The sequence below is a fragment of the Protopterus annectens genome, chromosome 8.part0 (assembly GCF_019279795.1).
Source record: "Protopterus annectens isolate FY-2018-M chromosome 8.part0, PAN1.0, whole genome shotgun sequence".
NCBI lineage: Eukaryota > Metazoa > Chordata > Ceratodontiformes > Protopteridae > Protopterus > Protopterus annectens.
Genome location: NC_056741.1, coordinates 841,196,770 through 841,216,816, shown reverse-complemented (window position 1 = coordinate 841,216,816; position 20,047 = coordinate 841,196,770). Strand labels below are relative to the sequence as shown.

Genomic DNA, 20,047 nt, shown 5'->3' with positions numbered 1-20,047 from the left:
GGATCAGTCATTCGTAGACATGCCTGGCTTAGGGAACAAAGCTTGCCTGATCATATTAAAGCTAAACTACTAGATTCTCCTTTACAAAAGGATGTACTATTTGGTACTAATGCTGAGGAGATACTACGGAAAATGGAAGAACAAGCTAAAGCTATGCAAACTGTCAAGGCTTTTCTACAGGTACAACCACCTCATTTTAGCAGAAATTGGCCTTCTAAAAACTGGTCCTTTCCAGCCACGGACAAGCCCCAAAGAGGTAGATACAGGCGCACAAGGGGCAGAGGACAATCTCAAGGATCATATAGAGGCAGACACTGGCAAACTCCAGCACCAAGAGGTGGCGAAGACAGTGCACAACAATACAGAAAACAAACCCAGTGACTTCCTCCTTTTCATGCCAAGCAAGTCTCAGCTGGCAGCTCCCTTGGGAGGAAAGCTGGCATTATTTACAAGAAAATGGCATATTATCACAACAGACAAATGGATCCTGGACATTATAAACAGAGGCTGCAGATTTCATTTTCACACTCTTCCAAAAATGAGAGGCATGCCAAACCTGCCACACAATCAAAGGGCAGAGGCACAAATACAAATTTCAAAACTCATGGACATGAAAGCTATTCAAGAGGTACCAACTCACGGACAAGGTCGAGGTTTTTATTCCAGACTTTTTCTGGTACCAAGGAAAGGAACCAACTTGAGACCCATTTTGGACTTATCCATCCTAAATACATTTCTACTCGTACCAAAATTCAAGATGCTCACATTACAGCAGCTTCTTCCCATGCTGGACAAGGAGTTTTGGCTGGTAACATTGGACCTCAAGGAGGCATACCTGCATGTCCCAATCATACAAAGCTGCAGAAGATACCTCAGATTTCTTGCAGGTTCAATCCACTATCAATTCTCTGCATTGCCCTTTGGCTTATCTACTGCGCCCAGAGTATTCACGAACTGCCTGGCATCAGTAATTGCCTACTGCAGACTTCAAGGGATACACATTTACCCTTATTTGGACGACTGCCTGATCCAAGCGGACAGCAAGCACATACTTCTGGAACATCTGGCTTATGCAACACTGTTACTGAATTCTCTGGGATACACAATCAACAAAGAGAAATCCAGGCTAACACCATCTCAGAAAATAACTTTCCTGGGTGCCAACTTGGACACAAACACCCAGATGGCCTGCCTTACGCCAGAAAAACAGGGGCAACTAACTCAGTACTTCAAAATACTAGCAAATTGTACCAGGCTTACTGCAAGGAAAATCCTGCATGCTCTGGGCTTCATGGCATCTTGCATTCTTTTAATCCCATGTGCAAAGTTGCATATGAGAAAACTTCAATGGTACCTAAAAAACCTATGGTCTCAATACAGCCACAATTTGGAAACAATAATACCAATAATTCCATGTTTGCAAAGGAATTTCTATGGTGGGCTCAAGCATGTCAAACAAACACAGGTCTCCCATTCTGCGCCTCAAGCAAATCAAGTCATCACAACAGACGCCTCAGATTATGCCTGGGGCTTACATGACAGGCAGGGCATTCAGGGCAAATGGTCCCAAAAGAAAAGCACCTTCACATCAATCAAAACGAAATGCTAGCAGTGATAAATGCAATTAGCACATTCAAGGACCTCCTGCATCCAGGACAATTATTGATAAGAACAGACAACACCACAGTAATGTGGTACATAAACAAGGAGGAACACATTCATACCCCTGTGCAGACTAGCCATGACACTTTGAACTTGGCTCTGGAATGGTAAATCAACTTCAAGACAGTACTTGCTAGGTTTGGAAAACACGCTGGCAGACAATCTAAGCAGAAATATGACAGATCCGCATCTAATGGAAGTTGTATCCTCAGGTGTTTACAAAGATAATCCAGTGGGGAGGCCAGACATAGATCTCGCCCCACAGGAATCATCAGTTGGAAAAGTTTTGTTCAAGGACCTTTCATCCAAAGGCCTGGAGAGGACACCTTTCATTCAGTTGACAGCATGGACAGTGTACGCTTCCCACCTCTGCCACTTCTGCCCAAGGTGCTCTTGAAAGCAAGAGCAGACAGATCGAAGATGATACTGATTGCTCCAGACTGGCCAAGACAGCACTGGTACCCACTCCTGAGGAGCCTAACACAATACTCTTTCCTGGCCTCTACCTCTAACGCCTCTTCTGCTGACTCAGCACAGCTACAAAACTCTTCACAGTCAGCTGAAAACAATCTCTCTGCATGGAAAATTCCTAACACCACAACAGACCCTACTCCCCAAAGAGGTGCAGGATCGCATTCTGGAGGCCAGAAGGCCATCTACTAGAAAGGCTTACTCGCAAAATGGAAACGGTTTTGCTCTTGGAATGAGAAAAGGCCAGGACCCTAGAAAACTGAATTTGCCTCGGTATTACAAGATTCAGCTGAGCTGCTGAACAGTGGACTTCTATTTCATTTTCCTCCATAAAAATCCATGCCTCAGCCATTTCTGCAGAATTCAACACGGATCCACCGTTATTCTCTCACCCACTTTAAGACAGTTCCTCAGAGGGGCTAAGAATATAAGACCACCAAGGAAACAATCAGTGCCAGCCTGGGATCTTAATTACATTCTAGAAAATCAATATTGCCTCCCCTTTTGAACCAGCTGCTTCCAAGAGATTTGCAATATTTGCGACAACCTGGAAAACAGCTTCCCTTCTGGCCATTACCTCAGCTTGGGTAGGGTTTCGAACTACAAGCCCTCATGGCTGTACAACCCTTTCCTCATCTTCCATCAGGACAGGGTTTCCTCTCGAACCAACCCGCACATACCCATCATTTATGCCTAAAGTGGTGGGTCCAGGGTAGCTTTAAATCACGCATACACTTACCTACCTTTACCCCAATCCTCAAAACAAAGGGGGGAAAGGCTGCTACATTCCTTAGATGACATCCATAGATAGCCATTAACAAGCTATTATTTGACAGAACAAAGCCTTCAGGAAATCAGAACAACTTTTTGTGTCCCATGCTGTAGGAGCCTCAAGGCGTAGCTTGTTACCAAACAGACAATTTCAAAATGGATAGGCCACTGCATAATGCATTTTGTTACTCCTATCATGGGAAATCTGTCCCTACAGGCATCAGATCACACACTCCACTCAGGGCCACAGCTACCTCTACAGCCTTCCTCAGAGGAGTTCCTACCAAAGATATTTTGAGGCAGCCACTCTGAGTTCTGTGTCATGCCTTCACAAACACTACCACCTGCCTTTATATTCCAAAACTAGAGCAGGGCTTTGCCACTGCTGTGTTGCAGGGCATTCTGGCTCATCCCAGTTCCACCTAGTGCCTACCACCACTTGTGCGCGAGCTTTGGGGATTCTACCCACCATAGTGATTACTTCACAGCTGTATGCACGATGAACATAGCATACAGTTTTGTAAGCCTACTGGCGAAACAATGTAGATGTTAGAGTGCTGGCTCACATGTTTGCAGTACAGGTTTCCCTCCCTCCTTCCCCCTCCTTTGGTAAAGGGACTAGTGACGCAACACCTCCTCATACAACCTAATTTTAAGCTATCTCTCCCATGGCGGTATTTTATTGCAACTACTGTTTTTGATTACATTGCATTGCTTGTATATATTTATATATATTTGGCGGCTTGGCCTTCCTTCTAGCCAATGCCGTTCTGACATCTGGGGCAAAAGAAAGACTGGAAGAAATGGCGCTATGTAAGTCTTGTATACCCCTGTCGACTGACGCCAGGAAAGAAAAGCTAACAAACAACTGACGCCGACCTAGACTTTAAACACATACTTCTGGAACATCTGGCTTATGCAACACTGTTACTGAATTCTCTGGGATACACAATCAACAAAGAGAAATCCAGGCTAACACCATCTCAGAAAATAACTTTCCTGGGTGCCAACTTGGACACAAACACCCAGATGGCCTGCCTTACGCCAGAAAAACAGGGGCAACTAACTCAGTACTTCAAAATACTAGCAAATTGTACCAGGCTTACTGCAAGGAAAATCCTGCATGCTCTGGGCTTCATGGCATCTTGCATTCTTTTAATCCCATGTGCAAAGTTGCATATGAGAAAACTTCAATGGTACCTAAAAAACCTATGGTCTCAATACAGCCACAATTTGGAAACAATAATACCAATAATTCCATGTTTGCAAAAGGAATTTCTATGGTGGGCTCAAGCATGTCAAACAAACACAGGTCTCCCATTCTGCAAGCCTCAAGCAAATCAAGTCATCACAACAGACGCCTCAGATTATGCCTGGGGGGCGCACATGACAGGCAGGTGCATTCAGGGCAAATGGTCCCAAAAGGAAAAGCACCTTCACATCAATCAAAAAGAAATGCTAGCAGTGATAAATGCAATTAGAACATTCAAGGACCTCCTGCATCCAGGACAATTATTGATAAGAACAGACAACACCACAGTAATGTGGTACATAAACAAGGAGGAACACATTCATACCCCCTGTGCAGACTAGCCATGACACTTTGGAACTTGGCTCTGGAATGGCAAATCGAACTTCAAGCACAGTACTTGCCAGGTTTGGAAAACACGCTGGCAGACAATCTAAGCAGAAATATGACAGATCCGCACGAATGGAAGTTGCATCCTCAGGTGTTTACAAAGATAATCCAAGCGTGGGGGAGGCCAGACATAGATCTCTTCGCCTCCCACAGGAATCATCAGTTGGAAAAGTTTTGTTCAAGGACCTTTCATCCAAAGGCCTGGAGAGTGGACACCCTTTCATTCAGTTGGACAGCATGGACAGTGTACGCTTTCCCACCTCTGCCACTTCTGCCCAAGGTGCTCTTGAAAGCAAGAGCAGACAGACCGAAGATGATACTGATTGCTCCAGACTGGCCAAGACAGCACTGGTACCCACTCCTGAGGAGCCTAACACAATACTCTTCCCTGGCCTCTACCTCTAATGCCTCTTCTGCTGACTCAGCACAGCTACAAAACTCTTCACAGTCAGCTGAAAACAATCTCTCTGCATGGAAAATTCCTTAACACCACAACAGACCCTACTCCCCAAAGAGGTGCAGGACGTCATTCTGGAGGCCAGAAGGCCATCTACTAGAAAGGCTTACTCCGCAAAATGGAAACGGTTTTGCTCTTGGAATGAGAAAAAAGGCCAGGACCCTAGAAAACTGAATTTGCCTCGGGTATTACAGTATCCAGCTGAGCTGCTGAACAGTGGACTTTCATTTTCCTCCATAAAAATCCATGCCTCAGCCATTTCTGCAGAATTCAACACGGATCCACCGTTATTCTCTCACCCACTTTTAAGACAGTTCCTCAGAGGGGCTAAGAATATAAGACCACCAAGGAAACAATCAGTGCCAGCCTGGGATCTTAATTACATTCTAGAAAAATTAACATTGCCTCCCTTTGAACCAGCTGCTTCAAGAGATTTGCAATATTTGTCCTGGAAAACAGCTTTCCTTCTGGCCATTACCTCAGCTAGTAGGGTTTCGGAACTACAAGCCCTCATGGCTGTACAACCCTTTCTCATCTTCCATCAGGACAGGGTTTCCCTTCGAACCAACCCATCATTTATGCCTAAAGTGGTATCCAGGGTAGCTTTAAATCACGCCATACACTTACCTACCTTTTACCCCAATCCTCAAAACAAAGGGGAAAGGCTGCTACATTCCTTAGACATCCATAGACAGCTACGTTATTATTTGGACAGAACAAAGCCTTTCAGGAAATCAGAACAACTTTTTGTGTCCTATGCTGTAGGAGCTCAAGGGAAGCTTGTTACCAAACAGACAATTTCAAAATGGATAGGCCACTGCATACGATTTTGTTACTCCTATCATGGGAAATCTGTCCCTACAGGCATCAGATCACACTCCACCAGGGCCACAGCTACCTCTACAGCCTTCCTCAGAGGAGTTCCTACCAAAGATATTTTGGAGGCAGCCACTTGGAGTTCTGTGCATGCCTTCACAAAACACTACCACCTGCCTTTATATTCCAAAACTAGAGCAGGCTTTGCCACTGCTGTGTTGCAGGGCATTCTGGCTCATCCCAGTTCCACCTAGTGCCTACCACCCTGTGCGTAGCTTTGGGATTCTACCCATATGTGATTACTGCAGCTGTATGCACGATGAACATAGTACAGTTTTGTACCTACCATAAATGTAGATGTTAGAGTGCTAATACAGCTGCAGTACAGGTTTCCCTCCCTCCTTCCCCTCTTGGTAAAGGACTAGTGACTAACACCTCCTCATACAACCTAATTTGGGTTATCCTCCTATGGTGTATTTGCTTGCAACTACTGTTTTTTGATTACATTGCATTGCTTGTATATATTTATATATATAATTTATGTATTGCCTTCCTTCTGGGGCCACCTGACATCTGGGGCAAGAAAGACTGAAGAAAATGGCGTTGGGTGTGTCTTGTATACCCCTGTCGCACTGACGTCAGGAAAGAAAGCGACAACAACTGACGCCGGACCTAGACTTTGGAATTCGGCCAACCGAGGACCCGCCTGACGGCAGAGAACCCATATGTGATTACTGCAGCTGCATTAGCACTCGAACATCTATATTTATGGTAGGTACAAAACTGTACTTTTTACATGTTGAAACTGGGGATGTCAGTCCTAATGGTATCATAACTTTTGTAATATCAATGACGTTTGTTTTTCCAATCTGCTGTGTTAACATTTTGATGGTAAATCCCATCAGCCCCCCCCCCCCCCGCTTTGTACACTATTATTTTTGGAGTTTTTTTTTTTTTTTTTTTTTTTTTTTCAGAATTCTTTTCTTTTACATTACGACAGCAGGACTGTGATTGTTATTATCTTTGGCACTTCTCTTGGCTGGCACTATTAAATTTGTATCATTTTACTTGAATACTGAACAGAAATGTTCATTTGACCATTATGCTTTTTTACTAACCGTGTCTGGTTTGACTTCTGTTTTCTTTTGTTTCCTTATTTATCTGTGCAAAAAAAAAATAATTGTACCTCCTTTGCTCATTTGAGTTTACTGTCGCATCCTCAGATTGGATCTGTGTATAACAGACTACATTTTCTGCTTTAATTAGTATTGTCCTCTTTTTGTGTTTCCTTAATGCTGTTTTCCCTTCATTTGATGAGATCTTGAAGATTGTTTGTCCTAGTCCTTAGTCCTTCTTGATTTTCTCATTTTTTTTTTTACTCAGACTTCCGTTTTTTTGTTCTTCCTGAAGGGTGCATATTATTCTTCCCACCACTTTTTTTTTTAAAGAGTTCTTTTGAGGCATTGCCTGATTTAGTCTGACACGGCCCTTTTGAAGTCCAGAATCACTACTAATTGGCTTGGCTGTGTAGTTAAGCTCATGGTAAACTGCATGTTTTGGAGGTGTTGTTTCCAGATGGCTGTCCATTCATTTCTGAAATGTTTTCCTCATTTTTTGGGAACTGCAGATTTGTAATTAAGTGACCACTTGCATTGATTAGTGGTGAATGTTAGGCAAAGTGAAATATGAGGTAGAGGAGTAGCAGAAAATATATTAATATGTGAGACAGAGAAGTAGTAGAATCAAAGCATTAAAGTGCTCCTTATTCCGGTTGCATTGTTTTGCAATGAGTGATGGTTACAGCATTTGTTAGGTATATCGAAAAAACTCAATTGTATCAGTGGTCGGGCTTCTTGAGAATGAAAATGATTTGATGATATCATTTTCATTTGTTCCTCAACTGTTGGGTCTCTGATCAGCTGATCCTCTTTCACTAGATTCACAGATCCAAATCTCGAGCTCTTTCCTTCCTTACCCATAATGCCCCACCAACCTAACATACCTCAAATCTTGTTTGCCACTTTATCTCTCAGACGTGGATCTCCTACTCTTGAGCTTTTGGGCGAATTTTTAGCAGTGAATGGTTATAACTTTACTTATTTTAAATAATATATAACTTTTTTTACTGTCTCCCTTACTTCTGAAGAGTTTTCGAGTTCTGTCCCTCAGGCATGTCCTTTCCTACCCTATTATTGTTTGGGTAATCAACAAAGTACCATTGTTGGTACTTTTGATTCCTTTCCTACCATCTAAAGGGTATTTCTTGCTACTATTGTTGGTAGGTTCTGTCCTGTAGTGTAATTAAAAAAAAAAAAAAAAAAATCTTTTGCTATGGCTGAGTTTAAAGTTCCTTTTTCCTCTCTCTTCTTTGCTTAGCATGGCAGATAAATTGACCAGTTTTAAAAATATGCACTTTGTGTAGGCATAAGGTTCCCAATTCTGATGCCCACAACCAGTGTGTCTACTGTTTGGGTGCTGCCCATTTAAAAATGGATTGCTGCATTTTTGCTGGTTTCAATTCCAGAGCTCTTAGTGACCATAAAAATAAGTTAGTGCTGAAAGGCCTTTCTCTATCTACTGAGGCTCAGTCCCCCTCCAACAGGTCTGAAAAGGGAAATCCTGAATCAGCCCCCAAAGGACGAAGACCCTAAAAGGTGACTGTACTGTTCTGTCACATCAGGTCTGTCTCCGAGCCTCCTGTGAAGGTCTGAAATAAATCGGACCTGACATCTTCAGATCCTACTTCTTTGAAGCCTAGGTCACATCTGATCTGGTCGCCAAGGTATTCTCTGGAGCCAGTCTCTTGACTCTACTTACCTTTTCTCCAGGAAACTCTGAGGAGGCATTACAGGCCACTGTCTGTCAGCTTTTCTCTTAGGTTATCCTGGAGCTTGTTTGAAACAGAAGTGGATAGGATGATGGAAGTTCCCCAGAGCTCATATCCAGATGGAGCACTCCCGGCTCTGGCTCCCATCGGACCCATGAGCCTGCCATCCACTGACCTGAAAATTATATATCCTTCTCCGATCCATCTCATTGTTTTGGAGCCCTCTAATCAGAGATTCTTGAATTTGTCCCTGGTGGATCTGAAAACAGGTCGGTCTTGGACTCCAGCCATGTTCCTGAGTCATTTGGCTCTGATGCTTTGGAATAGGAGGACTCTTGGAGCCAAAGCGTCGATGTCGGCTCCAGGGGGGTTGGGGTCAACTCTGAAGTTATCAAACTAACCTTTCCAGTAGGTGCTTCAGTGCTGGACAATTTGGGTCCGACTCCCTCCTCGAGACTGGGTTCTGGGGGAGATTAGGGCTTGTCGACCCAGGGGTCTTTGGCTCCGTTGCTGCTGGCCTATGTTTCTCCTAGTTCCTCTGCCTTTGAGGCAGTGGAGAGGGCTTTCTCTCTGTCTTGAGAAAGGACAGCCTTCCTCCCCTTTGATCCTGTTTCTGGTCCACCGTCTGGTTTGTGTTCTGAGCCTCTCACCGCTATCCCATCAGGACACCCTGCCCGAATGAGCCTCCAGTCAGTCCCTAGGTACTCCCCTGCTCCCCTGTACTTCTGATACCTGACCATACCATCTTACTGATGAGGTTCATAGGAAGAGGACGTATAAAAGAAGACACTTGGATTCCCCTCAGGAATCTCTCACTGAGGACACTGATTTCGATGGAGAAGGGTTCCCCATATCTCCACCTGAGGATGTCTCCTTCTAAAGCAAAAAGATGGATGGTCTTCTGACCCCCCCCTTCCCAAGAGGAGTGGGTATTTCTGGAGGTCTTCAAGTCAGGCTACGTCTTGGCTGATGAGCTAATATAGCTTGCGTTATGCCACTCATGGAAGGAACAGGGTACTGTGAAGCCAATTCCCAATTCAACAATACAGATGGAACGTTATGGTAAGACATAACTTATTTTTTTGTAAGTCCTGAGGTCCTTTGCAAGAGTCACGAGGAGATGATTCTCCCACAGACAGAGCAGGGAACTCTTAACAGAAAATGCTGTCCTTTGCAGAGGTGATCCACAGAACCAGGGTTTTAGAGATTCCTTCTCAGACTAACTCTGTCAGTGCTCCTGAAAGTTTGCCTGTCTGATTTTCTCTGGAGACAGTTGGGGGGGGGGGGGGTACTGGTCTCTGCACGTAGAAGCCTGGGTGTCCATTACATCAGATACTTGGGTGCAGAGGTTCATATCCAGTGGTTATTTCATTCCATTTCCCCAAAATCCCTCATAATAATTAGGAAGATCCCCAGTGTTCCACCCAGTCAGAAGGTGGGCAGTAACTTTGGAAATCAGAAAGCTGCTAGAAATTAATCATCCAAGTCTGACCAGACAGGGTCCGGAATGTATTCAAGATTCCGTTTAGCGCCAGAAAAGACGGGGGACTTGAGACCCATTCTGGATCTCAACAATTTAAATCAGTATGTAAAATATTCAAAGTTCTGGATGGTCACAGTTCAGTCTATTTTTGCCCCATTGCAAAGGGGCGATTGGATGTGCTTGATAGATCTTCAGGATGTGTACTATCACATCAAAATGAACAGGGGCTCCAGAAGATATATTCGCTTCTGGCTGGGAGACTGTCCTTATCAGTTCACCATACCACCCAGGATGCTTACCAAATGCATGATGGTGGTATCAGCTCACCTAAGACTGCTACAATTCATAGTGTTTCTATACCTGGACGACTGGCTCCTAACTGCTTCAACCAGGCATCTACTTCTACAAGCAAGAGATTGGGTGCTCCAATTGTGTAACCATCTGGGCATCTCGGTCAGCTACAGCAAGTCACAACTCAACCCTACACAGAACCTGGAGTGCATAGGTGCTGGTCTAGACATACTCAATCTGATAGCTTTTCCCCTAAACAAGAATACCAACACATAAATCCCAGGTAAAGAAAGTGATTGCACATTCCTCTCCTCCAGCACAACTAGTCTTGCAAGCATTAGGTTCTATGGCAGCAATGATAAACCCTAGTTCCACTGGCCAGATATCGTATGCAGATTCTACACTGAACCCTGTCAGTTCAGTGGTCTGTTCTTCAGCAGCCCTTATACATTCCATTCACGATTACACAAGTTTGCAAGGAACGCCTTTTTTGGTGTATCCGTTCAAATGAAATTTTCTCAGGGCCTTAGTTTTATTTTACCTCTCCCAGTGGCCGCAGTGACCATGGATGCCTCCCATCTGGGGTGGGGTCATTTCTCAGGAAGGACAGTCCAAGGTATGTTGTCCCATTAAGAGGCCAATTCGCATATCTGTGTCCTAGGGATGAGAGCCGTCATCCTAACGTTGCAGGCCTTTCAAGATGCTCTGTCAGTGTCAAAATTGGCAGAATGTTCTGTTGTTGAGGCCAGTCATGTAGCATTCTCTTTGCCCCCCCCCCCCCCATCAACAAGTGCAACAGGTTCTTCGCCCTGATCCCCCCTCCGGGGGAGTCACTGAGAGATGCTCCAGTTCACAGCTAGTCCCCCGGTCTCCTCTATGCTTATCCGCCATTACCTGTACTCCCCAGGTTTTTAAAGAAAGTCTACCAGTTGAAAAGCACAACTATGCTTGTTACACCGTTTTGGCCATGTGAAATCTGTTTTCCCTTTCTGTGGCCTCATTCTCTGTATCCGCCATGGATACTGGACCCCAGTCCAGATGACCTGTCATCTGATGGGGGTAGCTCGCTGTCGCTCATGACAGGCCTCAAGTTAACTGCATGGTTTCTCTAGTTCTAGTGATGGCTCAACAAAACAGGCTGTCCTCCATGGTCCAACATATCCTCTTGTCCTCTCAAAAAGTTTTTTCTATTTGGGCCTTCCAGAGAGATTTAGATCCTTTTTTTTGCTCCAGTGTCCACTGTCCTAGATTTTTTAGCATCCATTTTCAAAGAGAAGGCTAGTTTCTGTACTATCAAAGTTCAGCTGGTCACCATTTCTAATTTTCAGTCTGGCAAAAATTCCACTTATTTGGCTTCTAAGGTTTGCAAAACCTTTCTGAAAGGCATCTTTTTACTTAGGCACTTAAAGACCCTACTCCTCCTTGGGACTCATCTTACTTCAAATTTTGACCCAAAGTCCATTTGAACCTTTCGCCAAATCAGATCTAAAAATTTTGTCCTGGAAGACCTTTTTTCTAGTAGTAATTATGTCAGCTAGACAAGTTTCTGAGCTCCAGGCCCTTTCATCAAAGCCTTCTTACCTTAATCTTTCATAAGGATAGGTGTCTTCACATACCAACCTATCCTTTTTACCTAAGGTGGCTTCTGAGTTTAAATTTAATCAGGCCATTAACTTTCCAGTTTTCTTCCCCAAATTTTCCAGTAAAAGTGAATGCATACTGCATCTTTTGGACGTATGTAGGCAGCTTTGTTTTTATCTTAATCAAACCAAAGATTTCAGAAAATCTGACCAATTGTTTGTCTCCTTTTCTCATAAGAACTTTGGCATGGCAATTTCCAAAGTGACTAGCCAAATGGTTGATTTGCGAATCCTTTGTCTAGAGGCAGAGAGGTTTGTTTCTGACTAAGTCACCAAGAGCATATTCAACGAGGTTTGTGGTGACCTCTTCTGCTTTTTGGTCAAGAGCATTGATAGATGATATTTGTGCAGTTGCCACTTTGTCTACTGCTCTTATCTTTATTGCTCATTACAAATTGGATTTAATTTCTAGGGAGAGAGCTACCTTTGGCTGTATAGTTCTCCAAAATATCCTTCCATGAGGATCACATAAGGTTCATCTAGCTGGTGACTGTCCCATCAGTTGAGGAATGAATGAAAATGGCAACAGCAATGATGGAAGTTATGTACTGTCCATAACTATGGATCTGTGCTGTCCATTTTCATTCTGGCTCAACTTCCCATACTCCTAACCCCCTCCTCCTTCTTCCTGGATGGCACCTAAAGGATTTTTCTTTGGAACCCATCATTCCTTGTTTGAGCTCCAGTTTTTTCTCAAGTGATTCTGTATAGAATAAACTATTGTTTCTGGTGGCAGCAAATGCAATCTGAGGTTTGTTAGGTTGGTGGGGCATTATGGGTAAGGGAGGAGCTATACAGTTAGATCCATGAAATTAGTAAATGCGTGCGAACCAGATCTGAAGTCTGATCTGAGACCCATCAGTTGGGGAAGAATGAAAATGGACAACACAGATCCATCATTATGGTGAGTACATAACTTTTGGTTTTGCCTGCTTACCTGTCTCTGTTGAAAGTTAGCGGTGTGTGCTCAGGGTGGTAAGTAGAGCTTCAGTTCCCAGTGGAGACCCGCAATTGTTATGCTTGGTGAAGATGGTGGTCAGACAAAGGTTATGTTGCCATGTGTGCAGGGACTGCTGCTTGCAGGGCTCTGGAACAGTTTTGCTGTAGGCACATTCTGAGCATGTAAGGGGGAGGGGCTAGGCTATTTGCAAAATCTATAAGCCAGGCTAGCAAATATGACACCTCCATCTCCTCCCCCTTGCTTTCTGGTGTCGTGGCAATCCATACTTTATCTGAACACATGGGCTTCCATCATAAGGTGGACTCTCCCAGTAGGGTCATAGAATGTTAAAACATTTTGCACGAGGAGCTGAGGAGGATAAAGCAATAAGGGTTGGCTGGTAACCTGAATTCATTGGTAGGCTGGAATGGAAAAAAATATATATATTTTCACTGGTAATCACATCGGCACATAAAATTTAAATGCCCAGATGCTTTTTGCTTTAGGGTCTCTGTGTGTCTCCTAATACGATGCATCATATTAAAAAGAAGTTTGTGCTTTATTCATAAGGTAGCCAGTACCACCTCTTACCAATTTTTATCAAAAAATTGGGAATCTGGAAGGAAATCCTTTTTTCCTGTTATGGCGCTTAAGGTACTTAATAAGAGTTCACAGTTCATCTTGTTTGCAAAACGTGGTTAACGGGCAAAACATTATTTGTCTTGACCCATAGATGCATGCAAAACCTTTTGAGGGAGTGGTCAAAATTCAGTCATCTAGCTTTTTGCTACAGCTTTGACTTTTCTACAATAAGTAATGTTGGGGTGCTGTAGCTAGAGTATGGGAAAATAAATCCAAAAGCTGTAAGTCAGCACCAGGGATGCTTCAAGACTCTCTGAAAGATCTGCTGTTACAGTGAGTATTTCAAAGTAGTATTATTTTAAAAGGGCTGTTTGATCTTTTTACATCATACAAGTTACTTTTTTGCACTACACACTGATTTTTCTTTTTTTTTCAAGGCTCAGATCACAATAGTTCTGATCACACAGAATGGTATGAAGAAACCATAACATATACAGAAGCATACCCAAGGCCTTCAATACGTCAGCGGGTAAAGTTATGGATTTTCCTTTTTTAGCACCTGTGTATGTCATTAACTGCAGTACACTTTTTAAGCTGAATATCATGTCTGACTGTTAATCGTCTTGTAAGGAAAGATGAAGGTTCGGTTTTGGAGACACTGCTGAAGGTACCAATATCTGAGGCTAGAGTATTCATGTGTCTAAATGTTCAGTGTTGCATTTAAGTGGCTTTGTGTAGCAACAGAGCTTTTTGTATTGTGGTTTGGTGAGAGGCAGTATTCTAGCTAGCATTATTGCTGTAAGCTGGCATCCCTGTTCAGGGGGCAGCTTTTATCAACTTGTACACTTCTTGTCTGCTTAAATGGTAAGACAGCATCACTTCATAAAAAATTTGGCTGTAATACTACAGTATAGTTTATAATATTTGTATATATGGCAAAATTGGAGCAGATGTATACACTTACAGGACACGCCTGTGTGTGCCCTATGAATTATACATTTGCTTCAATTTTGCCTTGAGTCTGGATCATGGCTGAAAAGGCTTCTTGGACCAACCCATCCGTCCTCACCTGGCAAACATATAAAAGATGTTATTTTTATATGAAAATGTAGTCTAGGTTTTCATAAATAACCATAGTTGTCACACTGCAGCTTCCGTGTGAAATAGGAGTCTCTTGAAATTATTGTAAACTTACTGTTGTTGATAGTAAACTACTCCTCAGTATCCCCATGTATTGTTCCTTGTCTGTGTGTCTGCCTACAGTTTAAATTATGAAAGGACCCCAGTGAGGGAGGAGTGCATAGTAATATAAATTGATATATGTGCATACAGTGTACATGTAGTATATGTTTTTGTGTGTGCATGCGCCCTCCCGTGTGTGCATGGTTGCAGCAAACTCTGTCTCATAAGCCTTTAATTGACAGAGGTTACTGAGGCCATTCCCTCCGGTACAGCTCTGTTGAGTGTGTGCCTTTAACTCCCAGTGGGCGTGGCTTAAACCTTTAAAAAAATGAAGTTATCCCCTTACAGTTCTAGAAAATACTCATTGAGAGAGGTCAAATATCAATACAGTTGTGTTTGCCATCACATATGCTTCAAGGCAAAATATCCTGGTACCTTGTAAGTAACATGGTTTTGGAATTATTAATGCAAATATAAACAATCAATATTGACACCTAGAGGAGCAGTAGGAGTTATCTGCAGAAGATGCCTGGAGGAGCACTCAGCTGTGTTTTTTGCTTAGGGGAAGAGCACGATTACATGAACTGTGTAATTTGCCATTCGTTTGTCCCCGAGATCCTTAGAAGTCGTTTAGCTTCCTTGAAAATATATTTAGAAAATCAGAGGCTCCGATGCCTGGCCTTAGGTATGGAGGATGTGGGAGGTCCGTCAGATGAGCCTCCTAAAAAGAAGGCCAAGAGAGCTAGGCCTGAAAAGCTTTCTGCACTTCAAACATCTGCCGAGTCTTTTGAGGCGAGTGGAGAGCCTGGAGACTCCTCAGATTTACCTTCCAAGCCGGGAACCTTGCTGGACGCCAGTTCGGCAGAAATCCTCAGTACATCCGCTGAGGTTTGTGAGCCATCAGGGCCTGATGGCGAGAGGGAACCATGGCTTCCTGATTCTGATAGGCCTTCTGCTCCCCTTTCTACCACTCTGACGTTGGCCATGCGGTCTGCTAAATCTCTATACCCTCTCAAGAGAAATCAGAAGCTTAAGCACTCCTACTCCGTGTTCTACTGACTGGGAAGTTTTCTCCCAAAACTTGTTCAAGGCCTTCCAGGCTTTTCAACAGCCTCAACCTCCAGTCTCTGGCCCCTGTTTGGTTGAATCTGAAGAGGACACCTCCTCATCTGATGAATCCCTTTCTTATTCATCTCAAACTGAATCTCCTAAGGATTTTGTTACCCAATAGGAGGATTTCTTGACACCTGATTCCCCTGGTGAAGAATTATCTTTTGGGGGCACTATCAATTTAATGAGACATTTCCAGTGAGATGTTTCAGAAATTTCTGACACTAAAAGAAGGTATTTTGAACTGTTGTAGATGGACTAGCCTTCCCCCTCTGGTGTCCCTCCTGTGCAACCAGCCTTTCTGTATGCCTTCCAGGCAGCGTCCCAGGCTCCTGAGTCTCAACCCATTTCCAAGAGACCTGATAGGTTTTATAAAGTTCTCCCTTAATCTCAGTTTCTCTTAAGAAACCCTCCAGCAGACCTGCTGTTGTAGCAATTTATGCAGACAAATCATCCAGGCAGCTACCTTTTACGTCTCTGTTCCCTACAGATAGAGAGAGCAGATTTATGGATAGACAGGGTAAAAAGATTTATACATAGTCTACCCTCTCCATATGGGCATTAAATTGTCAGACTCGCATGGCATGATTTGTACTAGACACTCTAGCCAAGGCCTCCTCATTGGTGTCTGATCTTACTGACTTCTCTACCAAGACTCAACTCACGAATCTGCTTTCAACAGCTTCTCAACTAACTCAATCAAGTGTAGTTTTGATGCTCTGGAGGCTTCTTCTAAGTCTGCTGCATTTGGTTCTGTCCTTCGTAGGTATTCATAGCTTAGATTACAGCCTTTACCTCTTGATTTTCAGGCTAAGCTGTTAGACGCTCCCTATATAAATCTGCATTATTTGGGGCTGCTTCTGCTGAGCTTTTTAAATCTTTACAGGAGAAAAGTAAGGAACTCGGGGAATTTAAAACATCATCTTGTTTCACCTTTTCCTAGATACCATAGAAACTACCCTCAAAAGACTTTTGTTAGGAGACTGTCTAGTCCTCCTACTACTCAGTCTAGGGGAAGGAGACACTCCAGACAAGCTACTACCCCTAGGACATCTGTAGCCTCCACTCCTTCCTTTCGTAGGCAACCTGGTCAAGACAGAGCACCCCCTTTCTGACTCAGCTGCCTTGTCATGCCACCCTGTCCCTATGCCTCACTGTATCCCTCCCCTCCTGGCAGAAGATCACCACCGACCAGTGGGTGTTATCCATCATCCAGAATGGATATTTCATAGCTTGGTGGGCTCTCCCACCTTTCCAAGGTTTACCACAACCACCAAAAACTCAAATTCAACTCTTCACCCCCATCTCAAGACAACTTTTAATTCAAGGCACTATTCAGCCAGTTCCCCCAGAGCACAGGGGCAAGGGTTTCTACTCCAGAATGTTTCTGGTTCCAAGAAAGGATGGTCCCTGGAGGACCAATCTTAGACCTGTCCTACTTCAATCTGTTCCTCAAGGTACCCACCTTCAAGATACTATCTCTACATACATTACTGTCTCTTGTCCCACCTCAGGCTTACATGGTCTCAGTGGATTTGAAAGATGCTTATCTGCATATTCCCATTCACCTTTCATGCAGAAAATTCCTACGTTTTTCAATAGGCTCCTCTCATTTTCAATTTTCTGCCTTCCCTTTTGGTCTTTCTACTGCACCCAGGGTCTTTACAAAATGTTTAGCTCCACTGATAGCTCACTGCAAGCTGTTGGGAGTTCATATTTATCCATATCTAGACAAATCTCCTCATTCTTCACAAGGACCCTCACTCATTAACACATCTGCATCTGGTCTCCAGCATCCTGGAAACTTGCGGATTCACTCTTTTGTTTGTGTCTTTCGGCTTTTCCCGGTTAGGGGTCGCCACAGCGGAACTCCGGTCCGCTATTGATTGGCAGTAGATTTTTACTTGCTGGCTTGCCGGGCCTAACGCACAACCTTCAATGAAGGAACACCCATTCTTGCATGTCGCCACACAGAAGATGCTCTGAGAATCGAACGGGCAACGTCTGTGAGGCAACAACGCTGCCGCAGCACCACCACCACAGTTGCGGATTCACTCTAAATTTGCAAAAATATCAGCTCACCCCCACCCAGGACATAACCTTTCTGGGTTGCATGATACAGACAGTTCTAATGACTGCCTTCATACTCCAACAAAAGATAGACCACTTGCTTCAGTACCTGCTATTCCTCCTCTTATCCTTGACAGCTAGACAGTCCCTGAAGCTCCTATGGCATATGGCTTCTCTGATCCCTATATTTCCACTGGCCAAACTTCACATGAGGAAATTTCATTGGTGTCTGAAAAATCTGTGGTGCCAACACCTTCAGTCCCTAGATTCAACCATTCCTCTTCTGCCATGTCTGAAAAAGGAACTAGGCTGGTAGATCTCACAAATTCAACTGAATCAGGGAATCCCCTTGCAAATTCCTACTCCACAGTAGCTACACAGACGCCTCAAACCTGGGTTGGGGAGCTATGCTGCATCTCCCCTCCAGCCAGCACAAGGCACGTGGTCCTCGAACAGGACTACAGGATCACATCAACATAAAAGAAATGAGAGCCTTACTCCTGGCTCTACAGACCTTTCAGCAGCTTCTGCTACCAGGCACGCTAAGAGTCATCACAGACAACACGACTGTGCTATGGTATGTCAGCAAGCAGGGGGGACAAAATCCTACCATCTATGCTCTCTAACAATTCAGATTTGGAATCTCACTAGTTCTCTGTTACTTCACCTACTGACTGTTCATATTCCAACCTCAGAAAATGTATTATCAGACACTCTAAGCAGAAACATGGCACCTTATCACGAATGGATGTTACACAGTTACACAGGGAGGTGTTTCTGGACATTGTAGACAACTGGGGCATTCCAAAAGCAAATTTGTTTGCTCCTCCCAGAACAGACAAGTACTCTTCTTCCTCACAAGGCTAACCCATCCACAAGCATGGAAAGTGGATGCCTTCTCCTTCTATTGGGGAAAGATGTACCTGTATACCTTCCCCCCCAATATCTCTAATTCAGAAAGTCTTACTAAAGATTCAGAAAGACAGACCAAAAATTCTACTGGTGACCCCCTTTTGGCCAAGACAGCCTTGGTTCCCTCTTTTATTTCAGCTGGCCAGGGGCAATCACCACAAATTACCTCAAAGATTCGATCTACTCTCACAAGACGGGATCTCTGATACACCCACAGCTTCACAAACTGAACTTGACCTGTGGTTGATAAACTTTTGATCCCTTTTCACCACCAATACTCAGAGGACGTACTTCTGCTGTGGCAACCCCTAGCTGGGAAAAGCCGAAAGAAAACAACTCAGAGGACGTACTCAAAGTCCTGCAGGAGACCCTGCAGGAGACCAGGAAACCTATCACCAGAAAAAATTACTTTGCAAAGTGGAAACGTTTTTCCAGGTGGTGTTCTAAGAAAATACAGGACCCTTTGGCAGTCCCAGTGCCTGTGGTCCTTGCTTATTTGTGTGAGCTCCTGCATTCTGGATTATCATACTTTTCTGTAAAAGTACATTTGTCTGCTGTTTCTGCCTATGCTTCCCCTTTTAGCATCCAGGTTAGAGGTTAAACTGTTCCTTAGAGGGGTTCTCTATCTTAGACCTCGTAGGAAACCAGTTCTACCTTCATGGGACCTTAATTTTCAACTAGAAAAATTGACAGTCTCCCTTCGAGCCAGCCTTTTCAGCTTCCCTTAAGGTTTGCACTTGGAAAACGATTCTGCTAGCAGCTTTGACTTCTGCCAGGAGGGTCTCAGAAATCCAAGCCCTCATGGCCATTCTGCCTTACCTAATTTTCTACAAAGACAGTCTCTTTGAGGACTAATCCCTCATGCCTAAAGTAGTGAATGAGCTTTCCTTGAAACAGTGTATTAACATGCCTGTTTTCTTTCCACAACCTCAGAATTCCTCAGGAAGGAAAATTCATTCCTTGGATGTGCACAGCTCAGATTCTACCTAGATAAAACCAAGTCCATTAGAGAATCAGACCAGCTATTTGTCTCCTTTCACCCTAGAGCCCTAGGCAGAGCAGTCTCTAAACAAGCCATTGCTTCATGGGTCTCAAAGGCCGTCTCCTTTTGTCATGACTTCATGGCAAGCCTTTAGCCTCGAAAGTAAAGGCTCCATTTCACTAGGGCTGCAGCTTCTTCTGCAGCCTTTTTCA

General features: G+C 43.8%; 1 protein-coding gene across 3 annotated transcripts in view; it reads left to right on the top strand.

Moving 5' to 3' along the window:
• The window catches only part of EMD (emerin), a 1,082,425-nt gene that overhangs the window by 430,980 nt on the left and 631,398 nt on the right, over positions 1 to 20,047 (top strand). For all 3 annotated transcript variants that reach the window (XM_044080328.1, XM_044080330.1, XM_044080331.1), the window contains exon 4: positions 14,017 to 14,108. In XM_044080328.1, the coding sequence (XP_043936263.1) occupies positions 14,017 to 14,108 (92 nt within the window). The remainder of the gene's footprint in view (positions 1 to 14,016; positions 14,109 to 20,047) is intronic.